Below are 16,510 nucleotides of genomic sequence, written 5' to 3'. Positions count from 1 at the left end.
CAAGCGTTAAACAAAAGCCCAGACACAGTAAACTCCACCGTAGGTGATAAGAGTTCAGCTGAGGTTAATATGAGGCTTCAGCAGTCTGAGTGAGTAACTTCCAATTTCACAGGATTTTTAGTACAAAATTCCCTCCCTGGGTTTTCACAAGCAGTGTTTACTTGCTGAGCCGTGGCGGTAGGACAGGAAATGACTGTAAAACTGGAAGATACCGTCTTGGTTTTTGTAACTTAGGCTGCTGAAGCCTCTTGCTACTTCATCTTGACTTGAAAATTTGTGTCATCTTGCCCCCCATCACTTACATTGAAATTGCTTTAAGAAGGGGTCTCTCTGCAGCCAGTTGGCACTGGATGGACAATTACAGCAAACAATAGCTCGGAGTGCACATATGGGCATGTGGGTACTGTTTCAAGAAAGACTTGAAAAAATGTGAACCTGTCCTTGAGCAGATAATGTTCTGTATTTTGCTCCGGACTCTGCAACAGAGCTCTTCTGGAGGAGCAAAACTCAATGTGCAACACTGACGGGAACGTGGATGAAAGTGCAGCATGTTTGGGCTTAAATTTGACAGAAAATCCAGTTCAGTTTCATTGAGCTCATCATATTTATCCCTCGACACAGCCGAACGTCTAACGTGTGACATCTTATTGAAGGGTCTGGAGCTGAGCTGAGACAACCTGCAACAACAGAGAGTTCTGATGCCGACGTGACATCTTTCCCAGCGTAATCCATCATGATGTTATCAGTTGTTTGATATGCCTTCCTCGGGAACAGAAAACTGTACCCAAACAAACGCAGTGCTCCTCTCTGGTCCCTGTTATGCTGTCATGGGAACAGCAGTTGCTGTTATGAAACCAAACAAGAGGGCAGACGCTGCTGAACGTCTCCCCCCCCCCGTTAGCCTCCCACACAGATTGCTTGGCTGAATTAGCAGGATGATCTCACGGTTCCCATCCTATCAGTCGGCCTCGGGCTGCCGCTAGAAGACACAGTGACTCTGCTGCAAACTGAAGCAGGTGATTTTTAAGGCAAACACTGAGTGACGACCGATGAGAGGTAAAAAGACGCCTCAGCAGTTAAAATCCTAACACGCAACATTTTAATATGATAAAAATACTGTGATACTTTCTGTTTCTTGAATGCGGATTCTGACATATTGCTCACGGAATGGTTTGTTGGGTATGAAAATGATGTGAATCATTTGCTGGAGCCTTCACAGTCACCAGATCTCAACCCAGTTGAAGACCGATGGCAGAGTTTGGGGCGACGTGTTAGACAGCGCTCTCCACCTCCATCATCGAAACTCAAAATGAGGGAATATCTTTTCGATAGAATGGGGGAAGAGTTCAGAGACTCGGAGAGTCTATGACAGGAAACACTGAAGCCGTCATGGAGGATCGTAGTGGACACCAAGGAAAGGTCATGTTTTCCTGTCATTATGTCATCCATCTGTAGATGTTCTTCCTTCCCATTCTGGTTCCATCACTTTTACTCTCCAGGTTAACGTAGGTACCATTATTGAGCATCAACCCAGGGGGCTTGCGTAGGTCTGAACACAGGCTTCATTTTGTAAGCCTTAAGGTAATGTTGTTGTCTAATACTGTATCTTATATCTTGTTGTGTTTACACTTGTCATTTCACGGGGCCTATATCTGGATAATAATCCAGCTAAGGCTTTGTGCAGATACATATCTGACTGCATCCGTCTTGGCTTTCACAAACAACATGCTAATCCGGGTCAGCTCTATTTCAGTCCACAGGGTGGTGTCAATGTCCTGTACCCGAGCTGCCAATGGCGCCAAAAGTTGGGCACATGTGCGGCTTAAGCACTGATCGGGGATCAGATAAACACAACAACAGCAAGTTACACCCTCTGTTTGACTGTTTGAGTTGCGAAACCCTGGAGTGGCTAATGTTCACTTTACATGTGACAGGAAGTACGATGGCTAATTTCAGTGTCATTCATCCATTATCATGAGGAAAAAGAGCCATTGAGTGGCTTCTTCCACTCAACACTTACTGACGTAGCCACACTTGGCAGGGGTAAAGATGTATTTGTATTTGTCCTGGAGGGACGGATGAATGGACAAAAAGTCCGTGGGTCACCAAAGGAAAAGAAATAATTCTCCGGGGATCATGAAATATTAACGCTGCTCTTCATGAAAATCTGGCCATAATGTGCCGAGATAACCTGGTGGGGGCTAAAGTGTTGGACAGGCAAAACCCAACAACCAACATCAGCAACCAGTCATGGTACAGCGTGTTGATGCGATGATCAGTCAAAGGTAGGAGAGTGATCTTCATCAGTCTTCACCAGTGCTGCATTGCAAAACCAACCAGTTCAACACACCCAAACGCACCTTTTCTTTTTATGTGAAAATGACACGTTGAGCCATTCAGCGTCCCTTAAGGATTTGAAACAACAGGTGGAAAAATCCCAGATCTGGATCGTCACCAAAACCTAATCAGTGGCCCCGTGGCCCGCAGCCGATCTGTCCACCAAATTCTACAGAAACGTGTTGATAAAGTTTAGCCCGAGATATCCTGCTGACACACAGGCCAGGCAAACAAACAGGCTGACAGAAGGGGTTTTGCATGTTTAACATTCAAATGAAAAGAAAATATCTTTGTATAAATGGAATAAAATGAAAAGTTTTTGTTGACATTTGTGAATATTCCATAAGAATAACAGATTTCCACATAGCCGCCTCAGGTCCTGGTTTCTGTTGCTCATAGAAACAGGATTCAAAATAACTTGTGCAATGAAAACTGGAAAAGGGGAAAGCTATTAATGGAGAGAAAGGTCCCAGGAGATCGGGGCAGGGCAGAGCATGCTGGGTATGATAACACAGAGGAGGCTGAGCCGAATAGCCCCCCGGTTTATTGTTTGTTTTCCACATAGATCAAATGGGGCACATTTTCCAAATTTAACTCCGAGGGTAGGCGCACACTGTCGTCTGGAGGGACAGACTGTCCTGGCATTGAGATGCGACGGGGTTTGATTTTGATTTAGTGCCCTTGAGAGAAACACTGAGCCCTTGCGGTGTCACTCTTTAAGTCACAGCACTCACTAAATGGCTTAAGTGGAGGGAAGTATTACCTGATGGAAGATTAAAGTGGTAATCCCCAGGAAAGTGCATTTTTGATCCACAACCTGGGTCAGGACTGAAATATCTCAACAACTATTAGAATGAGGGCCATAAAGTTTTGTACCTGACCTGTACGGTCCTAGTGTAAAGTCCTATGGACTTTGAGTCAGTTCGTCAGAATTCATTAGGATTAGGGCGACATCTGTGGTTTTCAGTGAAATGTCTCAGCAGCTAATGGATGGATACTCATGAAATTTCGGTTCAGACATTCATGTTCCCCTCAGGATGGATGGTAATTGCTTTGGTGATTCCCCGAACCTTCACCAGGCGCCGCCATCTGGCAGTGATTTATATTTGTAAACCAAATACCTCAAAATCAAAAGGGTGCGGCAGCACTTCACAAGATTTAGATTAATTCATCAGCTGATGGCTGAAGTTCATCCAACGATGTCACTCAAACAAAGTGGAAATATCACTTCTGATAAATGAATAATGAGCGCTTTTAAGCTCAAACCTTTCCCTGGAAAAATCAAATGCCTACCCACTTATTTTTATCCGGTGCCTGGACTGTTCACAGATTTCTTCAAAATCTACTGAGAACGTGTGTGCTCCACAGAGGATGAGCCACTTTCTTCTGACACCATGGCCTCTCCTCCAGTGCCTCCCTGAGGTCAAAATATCAACTTTTCACACGACATATTTCATAATGAAATGACAAAATGCCATTGATCATGTTGAATACATGCCTAAGACCAAGGCAACGAACCTTTTTTGGATTTTACTGACCCCATGACCTTTGCTGGCTGGTAGGGTTCACAGAATATCGAAATCCTCTGCAAATCGACATGTTCGTATTTTAGGTGTAACAAAAGCACCGACACTACACGGAGAATAATATTACCCCCGTAAAGGTTCATTTACGCCGTGAGATTCTGGGGCTGTCAGGTGAGGGTTGACAGTAAGCTGACAAGCTTGATGGTCCTAGATCGCGCTGTCTCGCTTTCAGAAACTTTTCAAGTTTTATCACGCCCATCTCACAGGGTGTGACGCGCAGTGATTGCTGTTGTTGCAGTCCGTCAGTGGCCTTATATTAACGACGTGCGAACCTGGCTTCCTAAGGCTCCTCGAATGTTGAAAAGAAATCACCACCGGTGCTCTTCTGCGGCGTCATCTCAGCTCCGCCCCCGTACGCCGCAGGTACGCATCGGTAAGAGCAGGAGCTTAACTACTCTGGTAAAAGATCTATGAAACGAATGACTTCTGACGTATCGCTTCCTGAAGCAGGCATTTACTGGGCTGCGAGTGAAGGGGGTCGTAACTCACCGGTTCACTGAGCGAGTGTCTCACAGCCTCTCCATTCATGAGTCAGTATGGACGCACTCAGACACTCAGCGTGGCGCAGTGGGCGTGCCCTCTTTCCAGAAAACACATATCACAGTCTTCACCTTTGTTTGAAACGCGTGAACTTATCACACTTTACCTAACATTATGTTTTACTGACTTTATTTGCTTGATACTGTCACTCTGTTTCTCCATATTGTGATTCTGCTGCTGCTGCTGCTTCTGTCTACTCTGCATGTACAACATCTGCTGCATCCTCTGATTCTCCCTTTTTCTTTCTGTACGAGGGTGTTTTTGTTTGTTTTGTTTGTTGTCCAAGTCAAATTGTATGTTGTAGAGACTGTAAAAGCCTCAGAGACAAATTTGTGATTTCATGCTACATACACACACACACACACACACACACACACACACACACACACACACACACACACACACACGTGTACTTGTAATAAAATAGGCCTCACATTGAATCACTAAGCAACAAAAAGTCAAATAAATACAGAAGAAGAAGAAATTTGTGACGGTTTTGACTGGCGTAAATATTTACACTATTTTCCAGTGATGGTCACTGTATGTTACTGGAGTACTTCAATTTGCTATATTTTCCTAAATGGAAACGCCACCATATTTGAATGACAGAAATAGTTACCTGTTACTGAAACCTATAACTACCCAACATTATATAACAAAGCTAAATTAGGCCAGAAGAACTGCATCTTTCACATGAACCCATCAGCAATAATGACCCAATATTATAATAAATACCAACCCCCACAGGGGCCTCTCTGTCTGCGTATCAGCACTTATAATTATGACATGACCAGTACATCTCGCTGACAACGAGAATAATGACTGATGCTTGTCACCGAAGCCAAAAACAGCGTCTAAACGGGATGTTTTTTTTCTGATCGAAGGTGGTAAAACGGTTCAAGAAGTGCTCAGTTAACAACGGCATCAAACTAAAGCAAGAAAAGTCTCACAGATATCAGAACCCTGTGGAGCAACTCATCCAAAAAGACTGACAAATCATTGCAGCACTGATATTGTCCCGGTCATAGAATTTTAAATTGATTTTATTCTATATTTAGATATGGTAATAAGCATGTCCATCTAATATATTAGGATTTATTTGGGTAAATAACTGTTTTGTACCACTTTTATTTCAGCCGTATCAGCAGACGTACAGTGTGATGTTTTTTCTTCCACCAGCTAAAGTCCAGACTCTTTTAAACCTCAACGACAGTCGGCCTTTCACCGACACCAGTTCGTGCCGACGTCAAACTCACTTTGTCTTACCTGGTCTCTCGGCTCCTCCAAGGTGTCACAGCTGTTCAGTCCGAAAAAAGAGCCCGACTTCACTGACAGCGCTCACAACATTACTGTGTTTATCTAATTATGTCTGCAATATCTTCGCCTCCTTCCCTTTAACTTTCCTCTTAAATCCAACCTACACTTCCTCTTCTCCTCTGCCAGAGTTGGGGGCACGGTAACGGAGCGGTGTGAAGCTTTCGTCCTCTCCAAGTTTGGTCTGCAAACTCGCGGGGCAAGAGAGTAATAGTTAAAACTGAGGAGAGAGAGAGAGAGAGAGAGAGAGAGAGAGAGGGAGAGGGAGGGAGGGAGGGAGAAGTGTTGTCAGAGCAGAGATGAGAATAGACAGACTCTCTCTTTCAGCTTAAATAAAATCAGTTCTTCTTTTGTGCCACAGGATGTTCAGCCTCTCTCTTTGAGTCTGTTGGTTCCTGGTCAGGAGTGAGAGTCTGCTCTATATTTAACCTGTCCTCTCAGTCCGTGTTAGCAGCTGAACTGACTGACTGAGGCTTTTCCAAACCCCCAACAGCTGAACTATCAGCCGGTCCAGCAGGGCTGACCACTCCTCCTCCTGCTGCTCACAGCCAGGGGCTTGACTTGGCTCAGCTCGCACTGGTTCAGTTTGCGTTGGTTTGATGAGGTTTGCCTCAGTTGTGTTGCAGGTTTGCTGTGGTTTGGTTCAGCAGCTTGTTTTGTTTTCTATTTCTCAACGCCAACAACCTTGGCTTTAAATCCCAGCGGGGATCCGAAAGTTTCCAGAGATACCAAATACGTGAAGCTGCATGATTTGAAATCAATTCAAATTTGCATCACATGGAAAATTGAAAAGTAAATTTCCATTTAATGCAACCACATACGAGAGAGCGCATACAGTTCCTCCGTGAAGGCTGCACAAGCCTTTAAATTTGCTATTTTATTTATAGAAAATGGTTAAAAATGTTAAAATTTGGAGAATCATATCCAGCCAACCTGATGTTTTTTTAGCTCGGTCAGTCCACCACTCCGGTCCAGGCTGAAATATCTTTAGAGCTATTGGAGGGATGTCTTGAAAGTTTGCGCAGACATTCGTGCTCCCCAGTGGATGAATCCTGCCGACTTTGGTGATCCCTCAATTTTTCCTCTTGCGCCACCATGAAGTTGGCATTTGTGGTTCTGCTTGAAATGTACCGACAACTATTGGAGGTGGAACAAATATTCGTGTCACCCTCTGAATGAACTGCGGGAGCTTCGGTTTATGACTTAACGCCTGCAAAATCACAGTAATGACATTCCCGTCAACCTGTAGCCGTGCTCTGCCGGCTGCTGATTGGCGAATGTAACCGCGCTAACACACTAAACTGAGATGGTGAACATAGTCGACATTATTCCTGCTTAACAGGCATGTCGACATCGCCGTGGCGAGCATGTCAGCGCTCAGCTCAAAGCACCACCGTGCCCACAGCCTCACAGAGCTGCTACCAAGGCCTGTAGAACCGTGGGCCACAAGTGCCGCGCACAGCTGCAGACAAGGTACGTACACAATACAGCAATAAAGTATATTGCGTCCATACGAACGCAACACGAGACAGACACATGCACACAGCACATGGTGGTTTGGTTTGTGTTTTTTCAACATCCACAATTAAAACAACAAAGATGAAAACCAGATGCGTGAAATGGCATTTAAATTGGATAACCAAGTGTTAACTGTAATAATATCAGGCAGCACCACACATGGGCCCATATGGTTAAAATAAATAACTGTAAAGTGGCAAGAAGAATTAAAACAATAAAAGGAGAATAAACAACAGGACCATTAAAAACAACAGCCCGTAAAGTGGCAGCACATGTTTCCAAGAATAAAAACCATAAAAAGGTGAAATCCTGGTGTGCAGGGGGGGGGGGTGCCCATAAATTAGATATAAAAACTAAACAGAACAAGTTCAGCAGTTGACTGAAGACCACAAAGGTGTGTGATACTGTCACACGGAGTCAAATAAGTCGATTTGAACCTTTAACCTTAAAGTTACTTACTCGGGGGATAAAAGGTAAAAACTCCCCGTCAATGATTAAAACCCCCGCTGTTAAAAGTCAAGGAGAAGAAAAGGGTGCTACAAAAAAAACAAACAAAAAAAAAACATGTTATTGTGCCACGTGCTGAAGACATTAACCACAGAGAGCAAAGTAAAGAAGGATTTAGAAAGGCTGCAAGTCAGTTTTTCACCATAAAGACTCTTACTTCTCAATTAACTAATTAACTTCTGAAGTTGCTCATGTTATGAAAGTTCCCATTAACTTTAGGAGACAAACAGGATTAAAAGGTAGAATTCAGTCTGAAGCAGAAGGCTTGGGCCAAAATAGTGAGATATTATCTCACTATGAGGTATTGTACTATGTCAAATCAGTTTGACTTGATATCTAACAATTTAAAATGAGTAATTACATGAAAGTAACCAATTCTGTAAACATAGATATTAGTCAGACAGATGGTTTATGTTGACATCACAAATTCAAATTCCAGACAACGAAAAAACTTCTTAAGGTACAAATGAATTTAAGGAACTTTAAGACTTTTTCAGGGCACGACTGTGGCACCTATTTCAGTGTAAAGCTTTAAAATAAGAATAAAATTTTATTATTGTCAGAAATCAGCCTGCAAACGGGTTTGTTTGTTTTTTTCTCATCGTGGCGTTGTCCCGCAGGGTTTTAGTGCAGCTCAGCTATGTAAATGAAAGGGTGTGGGCCCACTCTGATTTCTCTTTATTCATTGTTTTCGGTTTAAAAAAAAAAAAAAAAAAAAAATCCACTTGGACCTGCTCTCCTGACTGTCTCAGCAGTTTTACCGAAGCTGGAGCGGACGAGGGCCAGGCGAGCCTTTTCAAACACAAAATGATTTATTCACGACTGCGAATACAAGAACATTTGTTCCTAATAAAGGCGAGTCGGAGCCGGGCGTTATAAATGAGAAACAGTGAGAATTTGAGCTCGGAGTGTGACATCCAGCTCCAGCAGACACAACACAGCTGACACGAAGGCCTCATCGGCCTCACTGGGTGGACTGTGTGGCCTTAAGCGTCACGTCTGAAGCGATTTACTTATCAGAAAGAGGCTGTACAGAGATATTTCATACGTATAAACACATTTAAAAAGAATTTTTGTCTCATAATTCAACGCTCAAAGAAAAATAATCACATCACCTCATGAAGCAAAGTGGGGAGGCCAAAATGGCTCACATCATTTTAAGCACACACACACACACACACACAGCGCTTGGAGGTCATCATGTTCATGTTCAGAGCTTTCACCTCTCCGTGGAAATATCCAGTCTCGTGAAAGCGCCAGATATGTCCGCACACGGGCGTGACGTCGCTGCGTGGAAGATCGCTCTGAGGAATGAAACCGCTGTTGGGCGGCGACAGGCTCACACGCCAGTCATGGGAGGTCGGCGTTGACTTTAGAGGGTCAAGTCATCGATCATTCCCGGACACGGTGAAGCAGTGTCCCCCTGTTCTCTCCTTCTTCAGTTTATCTCGTCAAACTTTCATTGAATTTTTTTGTTCATTAAAGCCACCGTGTGTAGAAGTGAAGAATTTCAACACTGGTGACCCCTAGTGGTAATATAGAGTACCACAAAGCACGCCACCGTCCTTTACCCACCAAACATACGAACTTGTTTGGGTATTTATCTAAACGCTGTATGAATAAAAATGATAATGTTACGTGTTTGTGAGATTATTTTTTTGGTTGCACCAACAAATTTTGGAAAAATTTTGAAAGTTGAAATATCTGTTGCCGTAATATTCTTTTTTTTTTTTTTTACACTAAAACACAGCGATCTGATTTCCATTAGCATAACCCCGTCTACTGAATGCACATCACGGGCTTTTGTTTTGTTTTTTGTTTAAATTTTATCTGTTTGTTGCATTTCTTCCCTTGAAATCAAGCTACCGTTGCTGTGAACTGGTACATTTGGGGGGTGGCTGTTGGGGGCGTAACCCTGGCTCAGGGCCCCTGGATTATTTTTGACATGATAGGGTTTTCTTTTGAAGAAGACCACAACATTCAAAAACACAAGCGTCTAATCTATTGACATTACTGCACCTTTGTTCTCAGAGTCTGTAAAAGTTTAGTGGTTTTTTTGGTCGTTCAGTAGAGGAATAAAACCCTAAAATGATCAATCAGTTTGGTTTCAGTGAAGAGTTTAGGTTAAATTTACGATGCCTGTTTTTTTTGTTGTTGTTGTTGTTCTTTTTTTGTTTTTTTGTTTTTTCTTGGGACATTTTTAGCTGAGAAATCAGATCCAGACTTGTGGCCTCGATTCCTGGGGCTATAATTTTATTTGACATAAGCTGCTGCATACATCGTGCAGCTGCAACCAATCGCGCAAGACACGCGCACAAACTGCACTTGAGCTCCAGACAGCCTCGCAAAGTTCAACGTCAGATGGCATCTGGGTCACAGGTGGCAGTTGCACCACACAGCTGTATGATCAGTTTAAACAGTCACAGCTTAGCGGCCTTGAGTCTGATGCTCCTGTGACTTTTGCACCATGTGGCCTACATACAAATCCCGAATGTTCCTAAAATGAAGGTACTCCGCAAAAATCGGCACGATTGTCCGTCACCAAAGCTGGAGTACATCCGTGCACAGCAAGCAGCTACTGTAGCACGCGGACCCAGATCCTTAGAAAAAGGGCCCGGGTTTCACCGTCTGCAGCAGCAAAGCACAATATGAAATAGTAATGATGGAGGCCTCAAGGCAGCATCTGCATCACTACCCTGTCTTGAGGCCCCTTCTCGTGAAGGGGCCCCCAGTTATCAACCCGTAGTTCATTATTTCTGTTTATGCTGTAGTTAGGTGTGGTTAGTGCACATTGGAAGATAAATTGGTGCTTAATCAGCAAACAATCACAGTCATCACTGCTGACTTAATAATGCTGACACAATGTACAGACAGTGGGAGAAAGAGGGCCCGCAGTTCATTTTTGTCCAGCTCTGACCACCACAGGGGGTGTTTTGACTCCCATCCGGATTCGGAACAAAGCCCTCTAAACCGTTTACATATATTTTGTGACAGTCCTGCTTCTGCTCTGGCCTCACGTGTCCCTTATTGCCCATTCTCATAAAAAAAACTCTCACACATTCAACATAGTTTATTGAGATTAATTTATGCCAGTATACACACACACACACACACACACACACACACACACACACACACAGACACACACATCACTGTCATGTGAAAAAGAAAAGGTTCCTAAACTAAAATTCCTAAACATACTTCCATTAAATGTAACTTGAATGTCTTCCGGTGAGGAAAAAAAACGCCACGCTGGAATAATAAATGATGTATTCGTATGCAGAGGCCACAGAGAGGCCGCGCCCGGACCTCCTGCCGCAGTCATACGGTTAGCGCGCGGCTGCCACCATCCCTCGCCTCTCTGTAATTTTCCATTAAGCTGAACCTCTGGAAGCACTGCAGATGAACGGGAGAGAGAGATAATGATCGCAGCGCATTAGCAGAGGGGAAGGCCCCTGACTCGGTCCACTCCCGATGAGCTGCTCCTACCGCTCTGCACATTTCACTGTGAATGATCAGGTCCGGGACGGACCGTATGTACCCAGGATGAGGATGCAACTCTGTGCTCTCATCTGAGGCCAGAGCTGGAGTCGCGAGTCCCCACCGGTAACGATATGATTAAACGTTTCGGGAAATACACTTGAGTAACTGCTTTCTCCCCAAGAGTCGGGTGAGAGGATCAATATCAATCTGATGTGTGCGCGTGTTGCGTACGGAGCAAGAGCCAGGAGGCGATTAGCTTAGCTTAGCACAAAGACCGGAAGCAGAGGGAAACAGCTAGCACGGCTCCAAACCACAGGTCAAAAATACCTGCACCAGCATCTCTAAAGCTCAATAACTAACATGCTCTGTCTTGTTTGTTTAACTCGGACATGAACAGAAACATATAAATGACAAGCTGTGGTTTCAAGGGGATGTTATATGTCGTAAGTATTAAGGCATTTTACCAAATCCTTAACATATGTATCTCAAATGACACATGACTCTATGGATGTTGTGAAGAATTTTAGCTTTGCGTCGCATTTGAATGGTACCTACCTTTGATCGGAATTATCGGACAACTGTATTGATCCAGTCATAACTGCTGATAACACAAAAAATAAATAACTTTCCTCTGTTTTGTATCCTTGTAAAATTTATACGATGGTTAGTTGCAGCCTTAGAATATGGAGCCCAGAAACCAAGACCCAAAATTTAGGGACACATAAAGAAGCCGAGAAACAAAATGACTTGGTGAACGATGCACGCAAGGAAAAAAAATTTTGGTTTTATCAATTTTATCAAATTATTGGAGATAAAAGAAAAACTCTGAAGCTTCATATTGATATATATATATTTACACTTTTGACTCGTCTGATAACGGTTTACTGTCTCTTGTCTGTACTGGGGCCGCGCACTTGAATGCTTGCGGCATACATATTCCTCGTCATTACATATCTCTGACTTGAGCATGAAACTGTCAGAAAACAATTATCAGGGGTGAAAAACAGCTCTTACGCCGTCAGACTAAGCTCACTGCAGGGGGACCGTGGGGAGCCCTGGAGGTCCTCGTTCATCTCCTTTCAGTGAGGAACATCGCCATCTAGCTCCTACCATCACCTCTTCATGTATCTCGAGATGTTAAAGGACGATAAGCTGCACCCTTTTGCTTGGCCTTTATTTATTTACCTCTCTCTCCCTCTTTCTCTCTCTTATAATGAACTATCAGTCAGCGGATTAATGTCTGATTATCACGCGGCCCTGCTGTGGCACACACCTCAAATAAATAATAATTGAAAAGATAAAAAACAAGATAAAATAATCACAAACTGTCCCTGTTGGGATGGAAAAACGCATGTTTGCAGGAGGTGATTTGGCTTTTTTCTCTAACCTCTTTCCATATTTCTATTCCTGCCAGGGTCTCATAGTTCCTCACAGGCCTATTTTGCTCTCTCTGGCTTTATTTCTTCAATCTCCTGCCGTGTGACTCTGCGTGCCTCTTAACGTTGCTGCAGGAGCTGATATGAGCGTGAGAAAGCAATGCGTCTGAAACTGGCACGACCCCGGCCCGTCACAGTGAAAAGTTGACATACATGCAGTCCAAACTCCAGGCTTGTGCGTATGTGGATCAGTGGGCCACCGATTTTTCACAAAACTAAAGCGTTGCCCTTCCGGAAATAACCTTCAAAATAAAACCAGGAGTATGGTTCGACTGTGTGGGTCTGGTCACTTTTTCTTGTGTTCATCGGATCATCTTTTGTTTTCCTCGTCGGTGCTGTTGTTGCTTCAAAATGACCAAGATAATTCCAGTTGTTTCCATATCTACAGTTTCAGGTTTCAGCTCAAAGTACAAAATAAGTGCGGGAGAAATACGGTAAAAGAAAAAAAAGGAAAATGGTATCATTTGTCACCGTTTTGGTCTTTAATGTGAGACTGTATTTGCACCTCTGTTTCTGCATTTCCAGAATATTTCAAATCCCTTGTGCATGCTTGAACACATTATGGCCTGGGAACATTTACTAAACCAGGTGGGGTGGGGGGGGGGTATCATTTCATTTCACCAAAGCACACAAAACATTTAGGGATTTTTGTTTCTGGAGACATAGATAAGAGGATTTGGCGGTTCTTTGTACAGTATGGCTCGGAGAATGTAAGAAACATTTGAATTTTAAAAGCAAAGGCAGAAAACTTCACCAAATACTGACTGAGCAGGGGGCCCAGGCTCTTGCACACGCCACAATTACTGTTGAGAACCTTCTTGTTTTTGAAGTTGAAATAAAAAGTAACAGTGCAATAACATTTGAAGAGAAAAAGGCTCATTTTGATGTCTGATCGCTGCAGGGGTCGACCTCTCCACCCTGTCAAAAATCAACAATACACACACACACACAACTGTAATTACTGCCAAAACACACATTTTTGGAAACGCTCCTAAGAAATTATTGGGAAATGATTAGGAATTTAAGGGCCAATAAACTAAAAACGTATCAGCATGCTCGCAGTTAGCAGGCCACGATGGAATGACATTTATTTGAAATGAAATCTGCACCGGGTGTCCCCAAACTTTTGCGTACAACCGTGAAATCCAGCGCAGACAACACTCAAGAGACAAACACAGCCACTGATACCTACTGCTGCTTAAGTAAGGAACTGTCTATTTATTTTATAAACTGTCTGCTTGTGCAATAACCCTGAAACATTAACAAAAAACAAAAAAAAAAATCCTCAGAACCCATAAATTATATTCAAGTATTGAACCAAGCAGACTGTGCGTAGGTCAGGTGAACCAGATTCAAACATGTCTTTTCAGTAGGTGCAATTAAACCATGCAATTTGCCCTCCAGTACTTAATCTGCACCCTCAGTAGTTACCAGCATCACGGTGCCTACCTTACTGTTTTCTGTCTGCCGCAGGGGTTGGATTGACCTGCCTTTTCGCCTCTTCTCGCCCCAAAGATCAACGCAGTGTGCGCAACACGTCGCACCGCTTTTATTCTGAAGGCCGCATTCCCCAGACTTCCAGCAGCTACGAGGATTTCTTCGGCCAACTTTCCTCCGAGGGGTAGGAGCAGCAGCAGCCTGCAGCCGCGCACCGCCGATCTGCCGCTCGGGTCTCTGGTGAGCAAGGCTATCATCCGAGCGGGATCATGGAATAAACATGGCCCACAACAGAAGCTTTTTCTTTGAAGGTAAGCCGTGACACTCGGCCCCGCTGCCCCGGCCGACCAGCAGCCATTTTACCCGCACGCAGCCCTCGGGAGTCCTGCTGGCAGAGGCAGATCGAGGCTCCGCTGGTGGCCGCACATAATCGGTCCGAAATATGAGCGGATCCGGAGGGGGTGCTCGGTCGGCTAGGTGGCTAACGTTAGCCTCAGAGCGCTTGCTGTTATTGCACACTTCATCCTCAGCCAGCCGGGGCTGAAAAACGAGCCGCCGGGTCGGTGACAGTGCCACATCTTTGGGTCCAGAGGGGAAGACGGAACAGTGGCGTCGGCGGCGGCGCCGGCGCCGGGGGGGTCCGGTCCGGTCCGGTGGATTTTTAAACTGAATCCGGGCTTGCAAGCCTGAGCTAGCACCGTTAGCTCCGGGGGTTAGCTGGGTCTGCAATGTGGGAACTGGATGGAGCGATAGCGGAGACAGGCCTTCCTGTCTATGAGAGGCTGTTGTCCCCCACATAACGTTTATACAACACAGAAAAATACACAAATTCTTTAATAATGAACTTAAAAGCCTTTAGTGTTCGTCCTGACACCCCGGCTGCCCCCGCAGTCCCCGGACTAGCCCGCTAACCTCCTAGCTTCAAATATTAGCCGGCTAATACCTAGATATTCAACAGTGAAGACGAGTAAACAGAAATGTTCCCAGTGTTTCATGCAGTCAGAGTCGGTGGGCTTCATCTGTCCGGCAGTTCACGTCTAACGATTAGACCATGTGTGGGGGAAAGCCACGAATAAACAAGATGAAAACAGCGTTAAAAAAAAAAGAGAGAAAAAAACACGGTAGTGTCAAGCTGCAAAATTTAGAAGTTAAAAAAATAAACATCAGGTTTTGTTAAACTGACAGGCAAACAGGGCATCTCCTCACAAATTAGACTGAAAGATCAATTTTTATATATATATATATATATATATATATATATATATATATATTAATATAATATAATATAATATAAAATGTATGTTTAGAAATAATGCTGGGTATCGATTTTAGATTTGTAGTGTCAATACAGTACTAAAGCACCAAAACAATACTTTTCTTACCTCACCTTACTTCAGAGCTGAAACGATTAGTCAATTAAGGGATTAGTTGATTGATTAATGGTCTCTCTCACTTTTTCAAGCAAAAATCATTTAAAAATACTTAAGTTTTTGCAGATTTTAGCCTCTCAAAAGTGAAGATTTGCCGCTTTTCTTTGTCATATTTCATTGAATCAGCAAATTTTTTTTTTTGACAGTTTTCTGACGTTTCATAGACTAAAGGATTAATCAATTAATCAAAAAATGAAGAATCGGCAGATTAATCAATAACGAAAATAATTGTTAGTTCCATCTTTGCCTTTCTGTTTTTTCTTATTGTCAACTCATCCCATGACCTTAATAGTTCATATGTGTACATTTGCTTTTATTTTTTAATCTTGACCAGGATGAAAGTTTAAAGTAGCCGATTATTAAAGAATAAGTCTGGTGATATTCTACATATTTTCTTCTTGTCAACCAGTCCAATGAAAAGACGGAAGCCAACAATGAATGTCTCCTAACTAGTAGTGTGTGTGTGTGTGTGTGTGTTTGTATGAAAGGCTGATACGTTTTATTCCTCTGAGCCATAAAGCTCCACTGTTTCCCAAAAACTATTAAAAACACATCAGTGAGCCGCACTGTGTTTGTTGGTGGTGACATGTCCCTTCATCACCACGAACAAACACGGACGTATTAATATGTAAATACTCACTACAGCAGCGAATGTGGATTAATCTGCTGCAGAATATTGTTCTCAACAAACGCCAGCACTATTTCCTCCCGTTTGTTTGCTAAAAACTACAGCGAGCAGCAGTTTCAGGGAATTTCTGGACCCTAAAACAGCCTGTTTTCGTTTGATTTCAATCGTCAATCGAATAATCCCATCGTTTAATCTCTCTCTCTCTAAAGCACTTTTTGTCAACATTTGTTGTTTTTAATGGTGCTCTATAGATATATGGACTTTTCAAACACGCGAAACTATCTATTTGTGAGG

The 16,510-nt window shown here is 43.4% G+C and overlaps 2 protein-coding genes across 13 annotated transcripts in view; one reads left to right on the top strand and one right to left on the bottom strand.

Annotated features, from left to right (window-relative positions):
- LOC120788930 (filamin-A-interacting protein 1) overlaps window positions 1-14,279 on the bottom strand; it is a 48,239-nt gene extending 33,960 nt beyond the window's left edge. For 2 of the 4 annotated variants that reach the window (XM_040125214.1, XM_040125218.1), the window contains exon 1: window positions 5,730-6,188. The gene's annotated coding sequence lies outside the window, so the exon portion shown is untranslated. Of the gene's footprint in view, window positions 1-5,719; window positions 6,189-14,170 lie in introns of those variants that run through there. The other 2 variants (XM_040125217.1, XM_040125216.1) reach the window with 2 other exon arrangements.
- A 32-nt stretch (window positions 14,280-14,311) lies between these two features.
- senp6a (SUMO specific peptidase 6a) overlaps window positions 14,312-16,510 on the top strand; it is a 34,844-nt gene continuing 32,645 nt past the window's right edge. For 5 of the 9 annotated variants that reach the window (XM_040125226.1, XM_040125221.1, XM_040125224.1 and 2 more), the window contains exon 1: window positions 14,314-14,469. In XM_040125226.1, coding sequence (XP_039981160.1) covers window positions 14,439-14,469 — 31 coding nt within the window. In that variant the 5' untranslated portion in view covers window positions 14,314-14,438. Of the gene's footprint in view, window positions 14,470-16,510 lie in introns of all 9 variants that reach the window. The other 4 variants (XM_040125220.1, XM_040125219.1, XM_040125227.1 and 1 more) reach the window with 3 other exon arrangements.

The sequence above is a fragment of the Xiphias gladius genome, chromosome 4 (genome assembly GCF_016859285.1).
Source record: "Xiphias gladius isolate SHS-SW01 ecotype Sanya breed wild chromosome 4, ASM1685928v1, whole genome shotgun sequence".
NCBI classification, from domain to species: Eukaryota; Metazoa; Chordata; class Actinopteri; order Istiophoriformes; family Xiphiidae; genus Xiphias; species Xiphias gladius.
This window is presented reverse-complemented; position numbering and strand designations above follow the sequence as displayed.